At 34.3% G+C, this 17,708-nt stretch overlaps 1 protein-coding gene across 3 annotated transcripts in view; it reads right to left on the bottom strand.

Moving 5' to 3' along the window:
* Positions 1–8,090: 8,090 nt before the first annotated feature.
* GAPcenA (GTPase activating protein and centrosome-associated) overlaps positions 8,091–17,708 on the bottom strand; it is a 29,053-nt gene continuing 19,435 nt past the window's right edge. For 2 of the 3 annotated variants that reach the window (XM_073079124.1, XM_073079127.1), the window contains 14 exons: positions 17,494–17,656; positions 17,139–17,229; positions 16,840–16,984; positions 16,497–16,685; positions 16,116–16,241; positions 15,705–15,815; positions 15,198–15,328; positions 14,900–15,021; positions 14,534–14,637; positions 14,267–14,377; positions 14,101–14,161; positions 13,518–13,654; positions 12,852–12,945; positions 8,091–9,452 (listed from right to left, as the gene is read on the bottom strand). In XM_073079124.1, coding sequence (XP_072935225.1) covers positions 9,148–9,452; positions 12,852–12,945; positions 13,518–13,654; positions 14,101–14,161; positions 14,267–14,377; positions 14,534–14,637; positions 14,900–15,021; positions 15,198–15,328; positions 15,705–15,815; positions 16,116–16,241; positions 16,497–16,685; positions 16,840–16,984; positions 17,139–17,229; positions 17,494–17,656 — 1,890 coding nt within the window. In that variant the 3' untranslated portion in view covers positions 8,091–9,147. Of the gene's footprint in view, positions 9,453–10,626; positions 10,660–12,851; positions 12,946–13,517; positions 13,655–14,100; positions 14,162–14,266; positions 14,378–14,533; positions 14,638–14,899; positions 15,022–15,197; positions 15,329–15,704; positions 15,816–16,115; positions 16,242–16,496; positions 16,686–16,839; positions 16,985–17,138; positions 17,230–17,493; positions 17,657–17,708 lie in introns of all 3 variants that reach the window. The other variant, XM_073079126.1, reaches the window with a different exon arrangement.

Genomic DNA, 17,708 nt, shown 5'->3' with positions numbered 1-17,708 from the left:
AGTTTCGCTCAAGTTTTCTCTCAAGTTAGTGGGCGTATAACATGTCTAGTATAAAATGTCATTGTTCGAAGCTTGTTTATTGCTGCCCTACGGACCCTAGTAATCATTTACTTGTTTAGCAATTAGTAATATCTAAGTAGGTTATGGACATTTTATAAACTATGATATTACTGTTTAACATGACGTTATTATTCAAGAAGTACATTCTATACCTAAATGGTATGAAATAAACACGTATAAAGATGACATTTTGTAATTTCACATTCAAAACATGGAAACAATTTCTGAAATAAATTATTATAATTGATATAAAGTCCATTTATTTGCTGAACTACGGAATGTTTTAGGTGCACTTTCTTTTGTTTCAATTTTTTTTTTGTTTATGCGATGGCTTCTCGGTCTTATGACCATTTTGCCAATGTTTCAAATTGTCTGGCAAGTAAACTTAGTCCGATAAATTTTAGATATTTGATTAGATTATTTATAGATATTTGAACTGTAACCTGTTTCGTAAGAAGTTCATAATAAATTACTTATTAGTTATTGCAGTACCTAATGTAGCTATGGCAACATTATACTTTACCGTTTCGAAGTGGTAAATAGAGGCAATACAGAATCTATTACACTTTGCAGTAGTCTTTGATTACACTTTAGTAAATGTTACTGGAATTTAATTGCCACTGTAATTGTAAATGGAACAATTAGTATCTACCGTAATACGGAAATTGCTTGAGAAATTATTACATTATTGAGTTTCTTAATCTATTGATATAGAGTTCAGAGTACCTAATGGATTGTATAAACAAGTAGGAATATGGTTAATTTATTGAGTACATAGACACCGGTAAATTTTAGACCTGAACCCAGCAGTGGGATAATGATGGGAGACAACGAAAAAAATATTTTTATTGAGCCTTTTCAACCAAAGTTTCCCTTGCAGTCAATAATAAATTGATACCCATTGAAATTTAAATATAGATATGTAGACAAGTCGCCAGTCGCTACCGCTCAGTTACTATGGCTTAACTCATAAAACATTCGTAATATTGTATCTCCTGAACTAACTACAAAAATGAGAGATATCCCAATTTCATACATTAATGAATGTCACTATAACTATTCGGAGCACTTTCTATAATAATGTGGACGTGGAATACATTCACAAAACAAAAACAAAACACGTTAAAATTTTGTAAGTACTTTCTTAATAGAATTCCGTTACGTAAATTACTGATCGAAAATTTTAATAAAGTACTCAAGCCTACAGTTACCGTTCAAATAAGTTACCTAATCGACAAATACATCGATCGAAAATCGGTTATAACTCCATAACATAGATACCGAGTAGGTTTGAACAATGAAAACTTGTTAATATTCCAATTAAAATATACGTAATAGTTAGGTACTCCCCACAAATATTCGTATTACTCGCTTCGTGTATACCATCCCACACTTTTAACTTGTTTTTGCACGCTACTTCCGTTCTCACAGTGTATATCGATGCACAATGTGGAGGTGAGCCGGTGCTAGGGAAATGCAACGGTATCTACATCTGTTTTAGTAGTACCCACCTGCTCCTTTTTCTACGAGGGAAGGTACTTTAACGATCCTTTATTTTTTGTGTAGATTATGAAGAGGTGTGTGTGCCATATGTGTAATTGTCGCTTTTTGGTTTAATTATGTACTTTAATCCGACCTAGGTTTTTTTGACCTTCGAAATCAATTCAACATCTATCTAATTCGTTATCTTTCTGTAATCTATACCTTTTTTTTTCTTTTTTTTCGAGGGGGAAACCTTCAAAAAGGTACCCGACGACGTGGGAGCGACGTCGGGTTATGTGGGATTTTTACCGCACTCAAACCCCCCCGGTGGCCGTCCTCGGCGCTTGTTGGAGAACTCCGGGATCTCCAACGGAACACAACCGGAGTCCTCCAAGCGCGATGCCCGAATCGGGCTCTGCCCTAGGGGAGCGTTCGCTCCTCCCGAAACATCTGGAGATTACGACGGTATGCGACCACACATACCGCCGTCCTTCCCGAGGTAGCATACTGGACGGTTCGAATTCCCACTCTTGCCGCCCGCAACCCCGGAAGCCCCCTTTTAGTCGCCTCTTACGACAGGCAGGGGATACCGTAGCCCTATTCTAGTCCCGGAACTACAGGGACACTGTAATCTTTACCTATGACAAGAAGAGTTAGTAAATCAAAACATTTATCTTACAATTGTACACTAAGTGCAATTACCCAATAATAGATAGGTACAATCTGGTACATACCTATCTTATTTATTTCTTTTTATGATATTTTTCTAACTAAACAATATCGGCAAGAATGTTATTCCCGCGCTGAAAATATCGAAACACCTGTTTATTATCAGATCAGCGTCACGACACGCTGGCTGTCGTGAGATCGGGATGCGTGGGTTTATTTACGTTATTAATAAAGAACTTCATGACGCCAAAGTGCCTAAGAGAAAAATATGTTTATTTACAAAAAACAGGAGAGAGGCATGTACATAAGACTTTAAAATATTTTTATAAACAAAAGGCATCTGTTTATCTACACCATAGATTAGTACTTATCTATGATCTACACAAACTTTATGCAGATTTTTTTAACTAAGTTTTGTCAAGAGGGTGACATGAATAATATTCATATTTGGAAACCTCCAACGTCCAATTATTATAATAAATGAAACAAATTGATTAATTTACAAAAATAAACCGTACAATCAATGAATCAAAAGAAGAAGGTCTATAGCGACATCTATGTAATATGACTAGATTTTAATTTAGCTACTCGACACTTGATGGCGCTGTACATGACAACAAAATAGTTCATGGCGATAGATGACGTTATTTACTCTTAAATTGAAATATTACTTATATGATTTATTTATTTAATTTATTAAGCTTTATCCAAATTGTTATCTTTATCTACACCACTATAAAAACAGCACTTTATCTTGTTAATAGTAAACAGTGTATAAATAAAAAAACGTAATTTGTAAAATGTTTTATTTCCATAAATGACAGACAAACAACACGTCTCGGCAAATACAGCTCACTCTAAAACGTTGCATCACTATTTTGGATAAATCCTTGCATTATTTATAAAGCTACTAAAATAACATGGTTACATTAACATAAATCGTAATATTTTTTGAATATAACATAGTTAAAATTAAATTATTGCATTTAATATGTGTATGTACCTTATGCAATATGGCAGAGTGCTAACGGAACGTGCCGCGTGCTCGATGGTTATCATAATCTTTAATGTAGTTTATATAAATGTTATCATAATATTATATATGCGACAGAATGAAAAATACACAAATATTTTTTCAACCTTATGATACGTGGCTGTACGACATTAATATTGCTTTAAATAATATATTATTTTATGTAATATTTTACAATAACAAATATGTACTAAAATAGTACAATACTATGAAATAATTTCACTCGAATATCGTTTTGAAGATGTTTTCAACGGCAAGAGTATAATAATAGAGTATTAACCCTACTTATTTTTTCAATGAAAATATCTTTGTAATGTTAGGGAAATTATCTTAATATTTAAATCGCTCATAATCTTTAATAATACTTATAAATGTAGCTTTAATTTAAATCATTAATTAAAATATTTTAAATCATTAATTTAAATATTCTAGATATTTTCAATTAGATTAGAGATCAATTTAACCAAAGATTATACCAAGGACTAATAATATTCATATGGCATATATTTAATATAATAAAAAGGAATATTTTAACCAACTAAATTCTACAAATAAAACTATATTACATGCAAATACACTGGGCATAACAATAACTGAGATTGTAATATTTGCTTACTTAAAAAGCCTAAGAACAAATTATTGTCAATCAAATGATATACACACAAATTTCAGAGAGCTTAAGTCTAAAAAGCCCATATAAAATTAAGGGCTAAAATAATATCCTGGGCTCAAACAACGAAGCGATGTGTTGTTATTTACTTCAATGAGGTCGAAAACTAAAATCTCCTGCTCGGTAGCGCTAACAAAAATACAAAAAATGTATTTTTTTCTATTACCACGATGTTTTGTTTCATAAATATTGTTATAGTGTGGCCTCTGAAATGTATATTTTGGAATGACAGTAGTAAATGCCATGTAATAGATGATATTTTTATAGTTTTACTGATGTATAATACACAATTAACGATGTTTATTTAAGGTTAAACACAAATAAAAATCAATAAAATGCAGGTGCCATTAATTTACCGAAAAATCTTTATACAACATTCGGTTTAATTATATACGTTTTCTTTTAATTACACAGTTTAAAAATTAAACGTAATTCACAATTATTAATTTTCGTTTTTTTTATGTCCATTTCACTCATTTGCTCTGTTCTGGCAGTGATTAAAATTATCTTTGAATCTTGAACATTTCATTAGTACTCTATCAATAAATTTGCGTATTTAAAAAAGTGGTAATGTAATATGCAGCTTACATCTCAGTTTTCATACAAAAACATATGGTGACTATAATATCACAACTTTAAAAATAAAAAAGACAAGACAACCAACACAATAGGGCTCACAAACTCTTCACAGATGAGGTCTCTAGGATGGCGCTACGTTATCATTGATAACAATCAAAGATTAAAAGTTGATACACAGGTTATTTTTTAATTTTATATCTACTTTAACTTTTTTATTTTGCAAATGGTTAATTCGACTCATAAAAGTTAGCATACCTTGAACAGCTAATATTGTTTTTTTTTTCATCTAAATTACACGATTTAGTAGCAAAAAATTATATCTGAAGGATCATAAATAGACGTTTGTTCTATTTAGAATACTTTATAATTGGACACTGAATATTGCTATCCTATCCATTAATACTCCATATGTTTTCTGCAAGGAGTGTATCAGTGGGGTAATAATTCTTTTAAAGTAGAAGGTAACTAAAACATTATTAGTAGGTTGAGTGAAATACTGCAACGTAGTGTTGTTACATTTAAAGGGCCCACAAAGACTTAAAACACTTCTAAACAATTATTTAGTACAAAATTAAATATCATGCACATAAAAATGCTTTACGGCCGCCGTATACATACTAGCATGTCCAGATGCAATATGAATTTCAAAGTTATATTGCCCGAATTAGAAATCTCATTTCAACAGAGTGGAAAGTTTATGAATCCAGCAGTGAGCAGGCATTATATGTGTTGCTATGTGAATTATCTTAACACTTTCAAATATAATTCATATTCTTATTTGATATTCATATTGCCTTTGAATGTATAAGTATTTAGGACCATCTGCCTGATATAGACCCATTTTTAATTACTTTTCAGAGCATTTCAATAAACAGTTTTTTTTTTTTGTATTTTATGACTTTTGTAAGCAGTAAATGTATGAATTAAACTTAGATAGCCGGTCTTTCTTTAAAAAGCCCTATTTAGTTAAAAAAAACGCTGTCTCTGATATTATGATATGCCTACTCTAAATGAATCTATAACATTTATATATATGTTATAGTCAAAGTCCGATACACAGTCTCTTCGCGGAAGGACTGGTTTATCCTAGGTTTGGCCAAAGCCATCAGGCAATCCCCGAAATACATTTCAATTTCGCCCTTTGCCTGAAGTATTTTTAGTCAAACCCAGGAGCTCCTAACTTTTCAGTCAAACGTCGAAAGTAAATTATTCTGTTTCGGTTTTGGCCTAGTCAATCCTAGAAGCGACTGCAAAACGCGGTCAAACGTTGATCTGAACATGTTTAAACAGGTTCATAATGTCTCTCGCGGTGTTCCGACCGATTGTTTTGTCATTTCATGTTCGTTCATTGAGCGTGCGGGCGTGTAATTGTGTAAAATTGAAGATGAGTGAGGTTAGGTTAGGTTTTTTTAAATTATTAAAACAATAAACATCAAAATTTTAAAAATGTTATTTTTTTATACCTAATCTTACAAACTAACCTCCGTATATTTCAAAGCATTTATTTATTTATTTTATACTTTATTGCACATCGTACAAAAGGTGGGCCTAATGCCACACGGCATTCTCTCAAAGCATCTCAAATATAAAAGTGAAAATCACGTAAGCTGACCAATCAGGTGTCAGAACTGGCAGAGTTAAGCGGTTCTTAAGACTTGAAAGCTGCTTAAATGATAAAATGCTTCCAAATATACGAAGATAAGACACTTCATACCTATATCGGAGTTTGACTCGTCAAACCCCGATTTAATAAAATTGTGTTTTGACGTTTGCCTGACCAAATTAGTCTCTCCCAGGTTTGACGAAAATTATTTAGTCAAAGGCCGAAAATTTACATTTGTTTGGGCTTTGACTAAGTCATTCAGTCTGACCTGAGGATTGACCAGTCCAACCTAGGAGCGCCGGAGCTTCGGAGTTTGCCTATAACATATACACATAAGCTCGTGTTTTGAAAGCCAAATCAAACGTGTAACAAATTATAATCTAAGCAATGCTGGTGTAAAATATCAATTTGAGTGTTTTTGCCTAGGCTCTATTTATATTTACAAAAAATTTGACGAGAATATAATTGCGGTTAATATCTTACTGAGTAGATAGTGGTATAGTTATAATTTTTGAAAATTATAAAATATGCATGTAATTATAGATATAAAAAAAATGTTTTATATTGCACATATGATTTTTTTAATATTGTTATAGGCATAAATTCCCATTGAAACAGCATGGGGGAGTATGTTCCAGGACTTCCCCATTCACAGTCTACCCGCAAACGATCGTCTGGAGGCACTATATTGATATGGCATTAATGTGACAATTATTTTAATAAACATTGTATGGGTTTCATACCCAATTTAATTAAATTATGCTATACAGTCCAAATGTAAATAATCTTTTCTGGCAAAACTATAGGCCAATTTTGCAAGAATGTAAAACTTGGATTCGTGGGATTTGGGCCAATGTAAAAAATACTTTTAAATGCAAGACATATTAGAGACGATACGGATAAAGTTAAAATATGTGAATAATAGCTGAAGTGCCGAATGTTTTGCAATAGCTAAAAATATTCACTTGCTGACTCGTATCATAATATAACTGACAAAACGCAAATTATTAAAGGTTTCTCATCAGATTAAATTGTCTATGGATAGAAAAAACTTGTCGACCAACCGTCCATAATTTATCTATAGCCATATTTTTCCTCTATGCAATCCATAGATAAATTGGCCTTTGTTACGTGGGGAAACCCTCATGGATAGATAAATTGGCCTGATAAAAGACTGTTTAATATAAGTTTTTCTTTATTGTGTAAGCATGAAATTATTTTTTTCATTAAAATATAAAAGTACGTTTAAAATAAATTGGTGAAGTTCTATCCATCGCATCTCTAACACACACGCACACATTATGTTATAATATTAACGGCAATAGAAATTTTAACATTGATATACAATAATTATAATTAAAACGTGCTATATTCTGAGACAAGGGTGCATACATATTTAAATATATTTTGTGTTGGGTATACATTATTAATTATATTATATATTATTTATTTACGATACTCAATAACTATTGAAATTCTTGTTTTTACTAAACAATAATAATAATAATAATTTGAAAACGCATGCATAATAAGATTTTAGAGGTAAGAATTTATAGTTTTTAAAAATGCCTAAATATGTGTATACATAATAATATAGAATATTGTATAATTTAGTAAGTAATTTTGTATAAGAAATATTTTCATCTGCAAATGAGCCTTAAATGCAATAGGAATATATTTAAAAAATATTTCAATCTGTACTAAATACCAAATACTAGTATCACTCCTGTCACAGATCTTGAGCTCTTAAATGTGATTTACGAAGAAGTTATTTACAGACCTTCTGATGAGTTCAATAACGTAATTAAGTGAAGATAGGCCATAATGATACCATACGGTAACAAAATTATATATTCCACTAGCTGACCCAGCAAACGTTGTATTGTCATATAAATAAAAAAAATTTAGGGTTGTACTACCCCTAACATTTAGGGGGATGAAAAATAGATGTTGATGATAAGCACAAAGATGATAAGTTCGTGGGGGATGATAAGCACAAAAAATTACATCAAAATCGGTCAAGCCGTTTCGGAAGAGTATGGCAACGAAAACTGTGACACGAGAATTTTATATATTAGATATTATTAAATATCTTAGGGCCCAATTATTGAAGGCATCGATTGTATACGCCGTAATGTGTTTGCGTCATATGATAAAGAATCATTACTGTTACAACCTATGTATGTCTTTTCATCCATGTGAGGTAATTGTGCAGATTTTTTGCTGAGTGGTTAATTTTAACCATCAAGGAGGTTCTTCTAATTTATGGTTCATGGCCTACTGGCCGCCAAGTTTCAGACAGTAAACAGCCCGACAGATCTGGATTAATTTTAGGAGTCGTGTGATCCTCATAACATGGTTGCTCACAAATGTCCGACTTCATATAACACCCAATTCATACTTCATATTGCCGTGGTCTTTCACATATTACTTTGAAATCGGCATCAAAATTTAGATAAAGAATTATTTTTATGGAATGTGTTTATCGACCGTTAGCTAAAATCATACTTAACCAATTTTTGCCTATCAAATTTCAAAATTTACATTTTTAGGCTATAGTTGTCAAATTTCGTACATTGATATGTAAAAATTGATTAACGTTATTTTTTACTAACGGGCCTTAGTTGCTCCCTGCCCCGCGATACACCCAATGCCCACTTCATAATGTCGAGAGCTCAATATCCGCGACGGGAACAACACGTTTATTGCGTCTACACATACTATGTATTAAGACAATCAAGAACGCCTAGAAGCAGCAACGAATACACACTACCCATTCCTTATACAAATAAATATGATATCATACGTATAAACTCGACTATGCTATACCGTACTGACTAGTGTTACAGTTATGTGCACATCGATACCAATAATTATGTCACAATATATCATTCGACACCATACATAAATAACGTAACAATTCGTTTATGACCGGCAATAATTTCGACAGGCTCGCATTCGATTTTCACACATTCGAAACGAAACGAAACTCAACCGGATCGACGCGTCGACAAATCAATAGAACCGAAACGTAAAACTGACACGCTTCGGTCAACCCATCGACAGGTTGTTCACGATGGTGACGTCGTGGCTCCGCCTGTTGAGTTCCTTCGCTTCCTTGGTGAGATTCGATTCGACGAGCATCGAGTGCCTCTTGGCGTTTAGATCCTTCTTCCTCCTGACGACGTCGGGGCTGTAGGGGTCGGATACCCGGCGGTCGAGGTTGGCCTGGCCGGGTGCTTGGGCACTGGAGAACGACCCGTGCCGGTGCACGGGCGACGGCGGGGGCTCCTGGTTCAAGTTCGGGAGGTACGTTTGGAATGATGGACGATTTTGCGCCGCTTCCATGATGGAACCTTTCAATAATAACGCATATGTGAATTATATACCGAAACAAAGTTACAATTCTAGCTCAACTCTCATTCTTTCTACGGTTACTCATATAACCTACATAATTCACTAAAATTAAAACGGGAGATTAGAAGGTTAGAAATGACTACAGAAATTTAATTAGCAAAGGGTTTAGCGGAGTACTGGCAAGCTTGGAAAATGTTATTAATTTGTTAATGTTAAGTTAGAATACAATTTTCATTTTTAGAAATTTTCCTACAGCTATCGTCTGTAAATCTATTTAATGCCTTTAATACAATCAAATACACATTCAATAAAACATATGTAAATTATGTAAAAGATTGGTAAAAGTAATACTTAGTAATATTTTAATTTAAATATCCAATTTATATGTGTCAGTAAAAGTGACCATTTTATAAGAAAAATTTAATTTAAAGATAAATTATACATTTAAACACATTAAACTATTACTTTTTATATTTATGAATCTTCATAAACTTTAAGAAATTAAAGAAAAAATATGTTGTTAAATAAAAAAAAACAGCAATAAAAAATAAAATCAGAATGTATATTTAGTCAATGTAAAGCGTGCTTAGTAAGTAGAGACAGAGGTATAGAGACAGGAGACAGAACACAGAGTAAAAAATATTGCATGTTATTTTGTAAACAACAGACATTAATAATGTGTTTAATCTTTTTAATAGCCAAATAACTCGTTTATACTCTTCGCGACGAAACAATATCACTTTTACTTTTCTTGCAATATTTTTTACTCTGGCACATTACAGTATGATTAAATGAAACATGAATGTTAGCCACAGAATTAAGTAATAGTCAAAGTATTTTTAACTACAGGCTATTGTCAATACTTACAAGCTATTAAATTTCTTACTTCTAAATTAAGACTTACGTCAAATTCGCACAAATATCACAAGAGACTCATTATAGCCTGCATTTAAAATTACTTCTTTGGCACTTAAAACTAGTTTAGTTTATGTCAGTCAAACAATGGTTTAGATGAAATGATTGAAGTAGGAAACATTCTTATAAACCCGTAAGTATCCCATACTAACATGATTAATTCTAAAAAATGAGCCTACATTAAAAACACAACTCTTCAAACATACAAACAAACATAAAGGCATAAGCGTACGACAAATATATATAGACAACAATCACCTCGACTCGGTGACGGAGCGTCGGGTTAATGACCTACAATGGAGCAAACAGTTCATAAGGGCACATCGATATAGAGATGAGATTATATTAACACCATCCACACATCAAGAAACATCTAAAGGTTATTCCTAGTATCACAGTATTAATCAGTCACGAGAAGTAGATTAAAAATAATTTAGTTGACACCAAAGAAGTAGAAAGGGTTATTTGAAAGTTAAAACACACTCAAAAATTAAAAATTGTTAAAATTAACCTTAAACAATATTTATATTTAAAATGTTGGATCAATGTAATCTTTTTGAACAATATATTTTAACTTTAAAGTGTACTATTTTAATAAATAAAGAAATAGGTGTATAAATCAATAAAGTAATTATTTTTGAATAAAATACTAAAATTACCAATTTTATGAATATTTTCTCTTCATTGGTTCAGTTCTACTAAAATTAATAATTCCATTTACTTATATGAGGGACCGAAGTACTTTAATCAAGTTTAAGCAGGTCAGTACTGCTGTTTCACAATTTATGTAAACCATAGTAAAACAATCGTTTAAATTAATAACACATCAGCCATCTCTATAACGATACGACCCATGTGCCAACTGAAAATAAAGTCACGAATAAAAACGTTTATATAGAAAAGGCTGCATATTAAAAAAAAATCTAAAATAATTTCAACGATTTGGTGATCATGAAAAACCATCAAAAGCTGATATGGTACAAATATTTCCTAGACATATGACTTACTAAATTTTAGTAATAAGCCAATGGATACCACTTGTGATATACATCAAAAATATTACAAAATGCATTCATAATAAATGATATCTTAATGACAAAGTTAATTAAAAATGTGATGGTCATTCAACGTCGCTAAAAACCAAAGCCGTGAACTTAAAACAAGATAACAGTAAGACGACGCAAAGCTTGCCGTACTGCGGTGTATCCTGCAGTGTATATCAGTCGTCAAATTAACACAAAGAGAGTATCTCGAGATTTATGTACGAGTTTTTTTTATTATATGGTAGTTTTTTATTTTATATACCAAACGAGCATGCAGTCCATCTGATGGTGTGGCTACTGCCGCCCATGAACATATGTAATCAACCACAGATAGGATTAGATATTCCTACCTGAGGACACAGATGCGCCGCTACGCCAGAAGACTAAGCTGGAACGCCTCGGAAAATAATGTCTCCAAATAATCGTAATGAACGAACCGAAATGTTTTAACACTTCAACAATGATAGTTTATTTTATACTACAATACAATACTGACAGTAAGTTGCAACTCATATTTACATCGAGATACTCTCTTTGTGAAAACCCGCCCGTGTTATTCAATTGATTCTCAACGTGCAACATTTGTTCATGTGTGTACGCTATACAAAATAAATGTGACGTGAATTGCTCATAATAATAACTACGGTGTTGCGTGAGAAAGGAACTCGACCTAATAATACAATGATGTTTATATGAGCTATATGTGGAATGCTTTGTGTCATTGTTTGCTGAACGTGCGCACCAGCCATAACAAAATTCTTGTTTGCATATATTGTAAGATTATGTATCCATGTGTATACGGTGGCGTTATTGCGATGTAATTCAGAACATGATGCAGATAGTATAGTTAGCGCCAAACAGGTAGTCCGCTCTGAAATTGTTAAGAGCAGATGTAGTCATACAATTTGCTATGGCGAAGTTATTTATTTCTATATTCTGAGCGGACTAGCAGTTTTACGCTGACTATACTAGGATAGAGTATTGGTTATCGGAGTATCGATTCGACTTTACTTTTACTAATACTCTACACTTATAGTCTCAGACTAGGGCTTTTTGTTATGTCGTGGGTGCCATGGATCCACACAAGGATGAATATACAAACACCCAGACCCAGAACATAAAAAATCTTAACTATCTGCTCGGGGATCGAACCTGGAAACCACTGAGTTTCACACTGGTACTGTAACCGCTCCACAGATTGTCAAAATTCAACTAATTTGAAGGTGCGATGTATATCACACCATTACACATTATGACCACTAAGTGTTACGTCAAAGAACCTAATCGTGTCAATTGAAAAAAATCAGAACGTATGACGTAGACAGTACAAAAAGAAGAGTACGAGAGCTACGAAGGCGGCCACGTCCCAACCGAACAGCGCGATGGATATGAGAGCGCACTCGAGCCGGTCGTACTGCGCGGACGGGGAGGGGGGCTTACCGAGCGTGCGCACCAGCCACGGCGTCACCGTCTGCTTCTGGTTCATTGCTGACTGCATCTCGTTTAGGGCCGCGTTCAGCTGGTGGCTCAGCTCCTGGAATATTGAAAGTTTATGTATGTAATTTAAAGAATACATTTGTTACGGTGTATAGCAATTTTAGTTCTAGTAAAACAATTATTTAAGAGTGTATTTCTTACAGAGCTTAAACTGCAAAGTTAAATAATAAAGAATTAAAATAAAAATTCAGTATTCATGTTCAAAGTTATATGCATCTACATCCACCGGCTCTGTATTATCTATTAGTCAGTTACTGTTAGAGTATTTCAGGGAATTATTGGAGATCAAAACCCGTAAAGAGTATAGAATGAAGACTGAGCACGAGGTATGATGACTCAAAGTCTTTGAATACAGCGTATTCAAAAATGGTTCAGAGTTCTGAGTTGACCTGAGCACTGAGCCTGATGACGCTGATCATTGAGTGTTCTCAGCACTAGGTATTACTATTAAACACACAGTATGTAACAAATAATCACACAAGTGTGATGACTCTGATCCCTGGACCCAATGCCCGTGATCCCTGGGCCCCATGCCCCTGACCCCAAGGCCCGATGCCCACGACCCCTGTGCCCGATGCCCCGGACCCCAGTCCCGCAGCGCGCACGCACCTGGTTGCTGCACTGCGCCTGCACGTGCGCCAGCTTGACCTGCGCCAGCTCCAGCTCCAGGTCGCGCACGCGCTGCTTCAGCCGCGCCTCTGTGTCGCTCGTGTTCTCCGTCTTCTCTGAGTCTTTCTGTTCCACTTCTGGAATATATTGTCATGTGATAGACGTTAGGTACTGTAATAAATATTTTATTACATAGCGATACATATTATATTAAAGATTTCTGCAGTCACTGCGAAAAGCGAGACTAAGAAGTTTCGCGACCATTTACAACGACAGATAAACCTTCAAGCCACCATCTGATCGACTATCAAAAGATTTTTGACATTTTTTATACTAAACGTTGACTAATCTTAGACAGGTAAAAATTTGATAGATTAATTATTGACAACGACAAACGAACGTGATTGCCGTACCATACTCATAAAACTTAACTTAAAACAACGCAGATTACAGATTTACATTTCTATTATTAGATAGAAAATGATCTAGCGGTAATGCTTCCGCAACTGAACAGCGATTCTACCACAGCCTACCATCTTAAATATAAAAATTAAAACGGTTATAATTATACAAAAATGCTTACCATCTTTATTATCCTTTTGCGCAAGCTTCACGCTACAGTTGACGCAACTCTTCACGTAATCCTATAAAATATAAATATTTACATTTAAGAAGGTAAATTAAAGAAATCATTTACATATCCCAATTTAATAGGATATGACAAGATAATATAATTTTAATGTACACACCTGCATCTGGTGTAACTGTTTGTCGAGTCTCGCGCATATTTCTCGGTAGTCCCTCGCGACGGCCGCGTGGTGTGACGCTTCTTTTTGAGCTTCCTCCAAATTCGTTCGGGTCTATGAAAAATCAAAAATAAAACTCGTAAAATTTACCAAGAATATTTACACTAAATATATCATACTAACTATAGTATATTAAGTCCGGCCTTTTACATAAATGTTGAATATTTAACATTGCAATTTAATAGTCTTGTATTATTTAAAATTATTTACCTGTCCCATTTGTAACTCCAACAATTCCTTCTCCTGTTGCAACTGATTGTTGATAACCTTCAGCCTCTCCAGTTCAACATTGATTTTCTCTTTTTCGGCAGATTCTAAAAAAATATGATGTATATTAAGTACACAAAAAATGGTTTGCTATTGTCAATTATCTATACAATGACATATAGTAAGAATGAAAGCTTCGCGTGTCTTTACATCGGATATATTAGCAAAAAAGTAGTTACGAAAAGTGAGTAATTATAGCAATTTCTAGTTCTTTTTGGCTGTCTATTCGTCTATGTAATTGACATCGTATTAAACTAAAACTACTAAATTGCATGCAATGTATTAGCAATAAATTTATAGTCGACATACCTTTGATAAACTTCTCGTACTCCAGTTGATATTTGTTTAGACGCTTCACTTTAATACTGCATGCAAGTTTTACGATCTGTCGCGATGTCTCTTCAGCACGACACTTCTTAGGGAGAGTTACTCTGAAATACGGTAATTTGAACATAAAACGATATTTTCTTTTAATAAAATATTTTAAACTAATGTTCTTAAATAAATACGAGTAAATTTTACATAGACGAGTAAAGTATAATGTCTATGTTGAAGACATTGATACTATTATACTTATTACTAAATAAGCATATCATTTATTTTTCACCTGAAATATTTGAGAACTCCTTCAAAGTCGTGCTGCAGAAGATCTTTGCGTGAACGAGAGAGCAGCGCCAGCGCCACTTGGAACAATGTGTCCATCCCTTGCAATAGGAACACATCTAGGATGTGGTAAACCTATAAAAACAATTATACAATGAGTCAATCAAATAGATCAAAAACACTAAACTCTAAGGATGACATAGTATATAAGGATGCCAATATAATGAAGATAATAAATATGTTAGTGTTAGGGATGGCACTAATACTAACACAATTAATACCTTCATAACTAAAATAATTACAGAATAAATGACAGATACATGAAAAATAATTTATTTAAAACGATATTACGAAATGGACTTGTTCACTATTCACTCACTTGTTCATTCATTCATTCATTCCTTAAGGAACACTGTTCACAGTTGTTAGCTAAAATTGTACTGCGTGAATACTTCGATAAGATAATATGAAGCTAAAAGAACTCTTGTAATAAGAGAGGCTGTACACTTACCAAGGGTAAGGGGAAGCGCGCGGTGAAGACGGTGAGGAACCACTGCGACGCGAACATATGCGGCTCCACGCCCAGCTCTTGGAAGTGAGCGCGGAGGTCCGACAGTTGCTCCTATATTCAAATTAAAATTATTTATTCCTATATATGAAAGTTAAAAAGTAAGTTACATATTTTAGTGCCCTAGTGGCAGGTATATAGTTATGCTTTATTCAAGGTACGGTTTTTTGATTAATTTGTACAGAATTTGGATGTGTTAACTAACTTGACGTATAAAAAAAAATACTTTAGAATCATCAAAGTATTTGTTTTGCGGAACAAACTAGTGTCAAATTGGTTTATACAGAATGGACAAAATTCAGAATAACAAAACAAGGCAAAATTACGTTATAAAACAAATATAATCGAATGTACCTCCATAAGTCTATCCAACTGGTGCAGTCTCATGTAGAGAGCTTCAAATCCGTCTTTATATAATTCACGAAGACCGTAACCGTACATTAAACGTACTAGAAGACAGAAGGCTTGTTCTTCAGGCATCTGAAATTAGTGTTTATGACATTAGTGTTTATGAAAATATTACAATACGATAATTCATAAAACACATTATATCGCTTGTAAAAATAATTATACAAAATGAAAATTCGCTAGTTGTACGCGTTAAATGTAATAGGATGCTTATTACTAAATAAAAATTACACGGATTCATATCTGTGGCGGATTATTACCAGCTGATGATTTATGAAGCGAGTCCTGCCCGAGGCTAGCGGCGGGAACAACACGAGCGATACTCACGTGCAGCAGCAGCGTGGCGGCGAGGAAGCTGAGCCCCTGGCAGTAGCCGACCTCGTGGTCGTACACGGCGTACGCGCGCGCCATGCGCAGCAGCGAGTCCTGCCCGAAGCCGCCCGCCTCGCGGAAGTAGTCGTGCGCGGGGAACGTGCGCGCTATGTCCCGCTGGATCACCGCTTCGAACGGACAGTCCTGCGAATTGATTTTTACGTTAAGACGCGTTAAAGCATGAAAAAAAATGAAAGAAGAAGATGTGTAATTTTTACTCCTACAGACCACCCACATGGATCGAGGTTTCAGGAGATCGAAACTCCAATGTTTTACTAACTTTTCAGAGTTTATTTACCTTGCTGATAAGCGTCCTGTAGGTCTCCATGAGCGCGTCGTTTTGATCGACGCCGGCCAGCCGGGGCCACACCTCGCCACGCAGCGCCTCCGGGACGCCCACACGCACCAGATGGTTCAGTGCGCGCGGACGGGGACCGGTCCAACTGTCATAAAGGAAAATATAATTTACTACATGTACCGTCTAGGTGCCATTTTTTCACGAAAAATGAATAAAGCATGATTTACAATTTTGGTCACACAGTCAAAATGAACAACGTTGGCTTTTATCAAAATTCGTAACAATGTTAGGTGTCTTACCTTCTGAGTACTTGCGCCCAGTTTTCGAGGACATCAACACCGCAGTCCTTAGAAACTTCTCCAGTACCACTGAGCAGTGGTTCATCTCCATCTAAAAATAATAAAATTATATTATCTTCAGTGCAAATAAAATATATATCGCTGATAAAAAATATAGTAACAATTTACATACTACATTGATCACCGCACAAATAAATGCACTTATGTGTCCGAGAAAAGTCTAAAAGACCAACTAAAATCATCATCAACATGTTGCGTTACTTAACTATCTATTATTGTAACATTTGCAAAAATATTTCTTGTGAAATTATTTTCGTGAATTTGTCACTAAGCTTTCGTTATTAAATTTAAGTACCTGAGTCGGGTTCAGAAGGCGAGGGCGGTGCGGGGGCGCTGGATAGGGGAGACGGCAGCAGACTTGAGAGGGACAGCGGAAGATTCAAGCGCGAACGGTCCAGCTCGCCAGATGTCTCCACGCTCGCTACTTCGTACTGCAACTGTCCGAGGGCGTCCACTGACTGCCAAAAAAAGATACATTTATTAAAAAAAAAACTAAATGTAATAAAGTAG

The sequence above is a fragment of the Epargyreus clarus genome, unplaced genomic scaffold (assembly GCF_041222505.1).
Source record: "Epargyreus clarus isolate Ecla_fem2 unplaced genomic scaffold, WU_Ecla_fem_2.2 ptg000014l, whole genome shotgun sequence".
NCBI lineage: Eukaryota > Metazoa > Arthropoda > Insecta > Lepidoptera > Hesperiidae > Epargyreus > Epargyreus clarus.
Note: the sequence above shows the minus strand (reverse complement) of the source record. Positions and strands in the feature narration are given on the sequence as shown.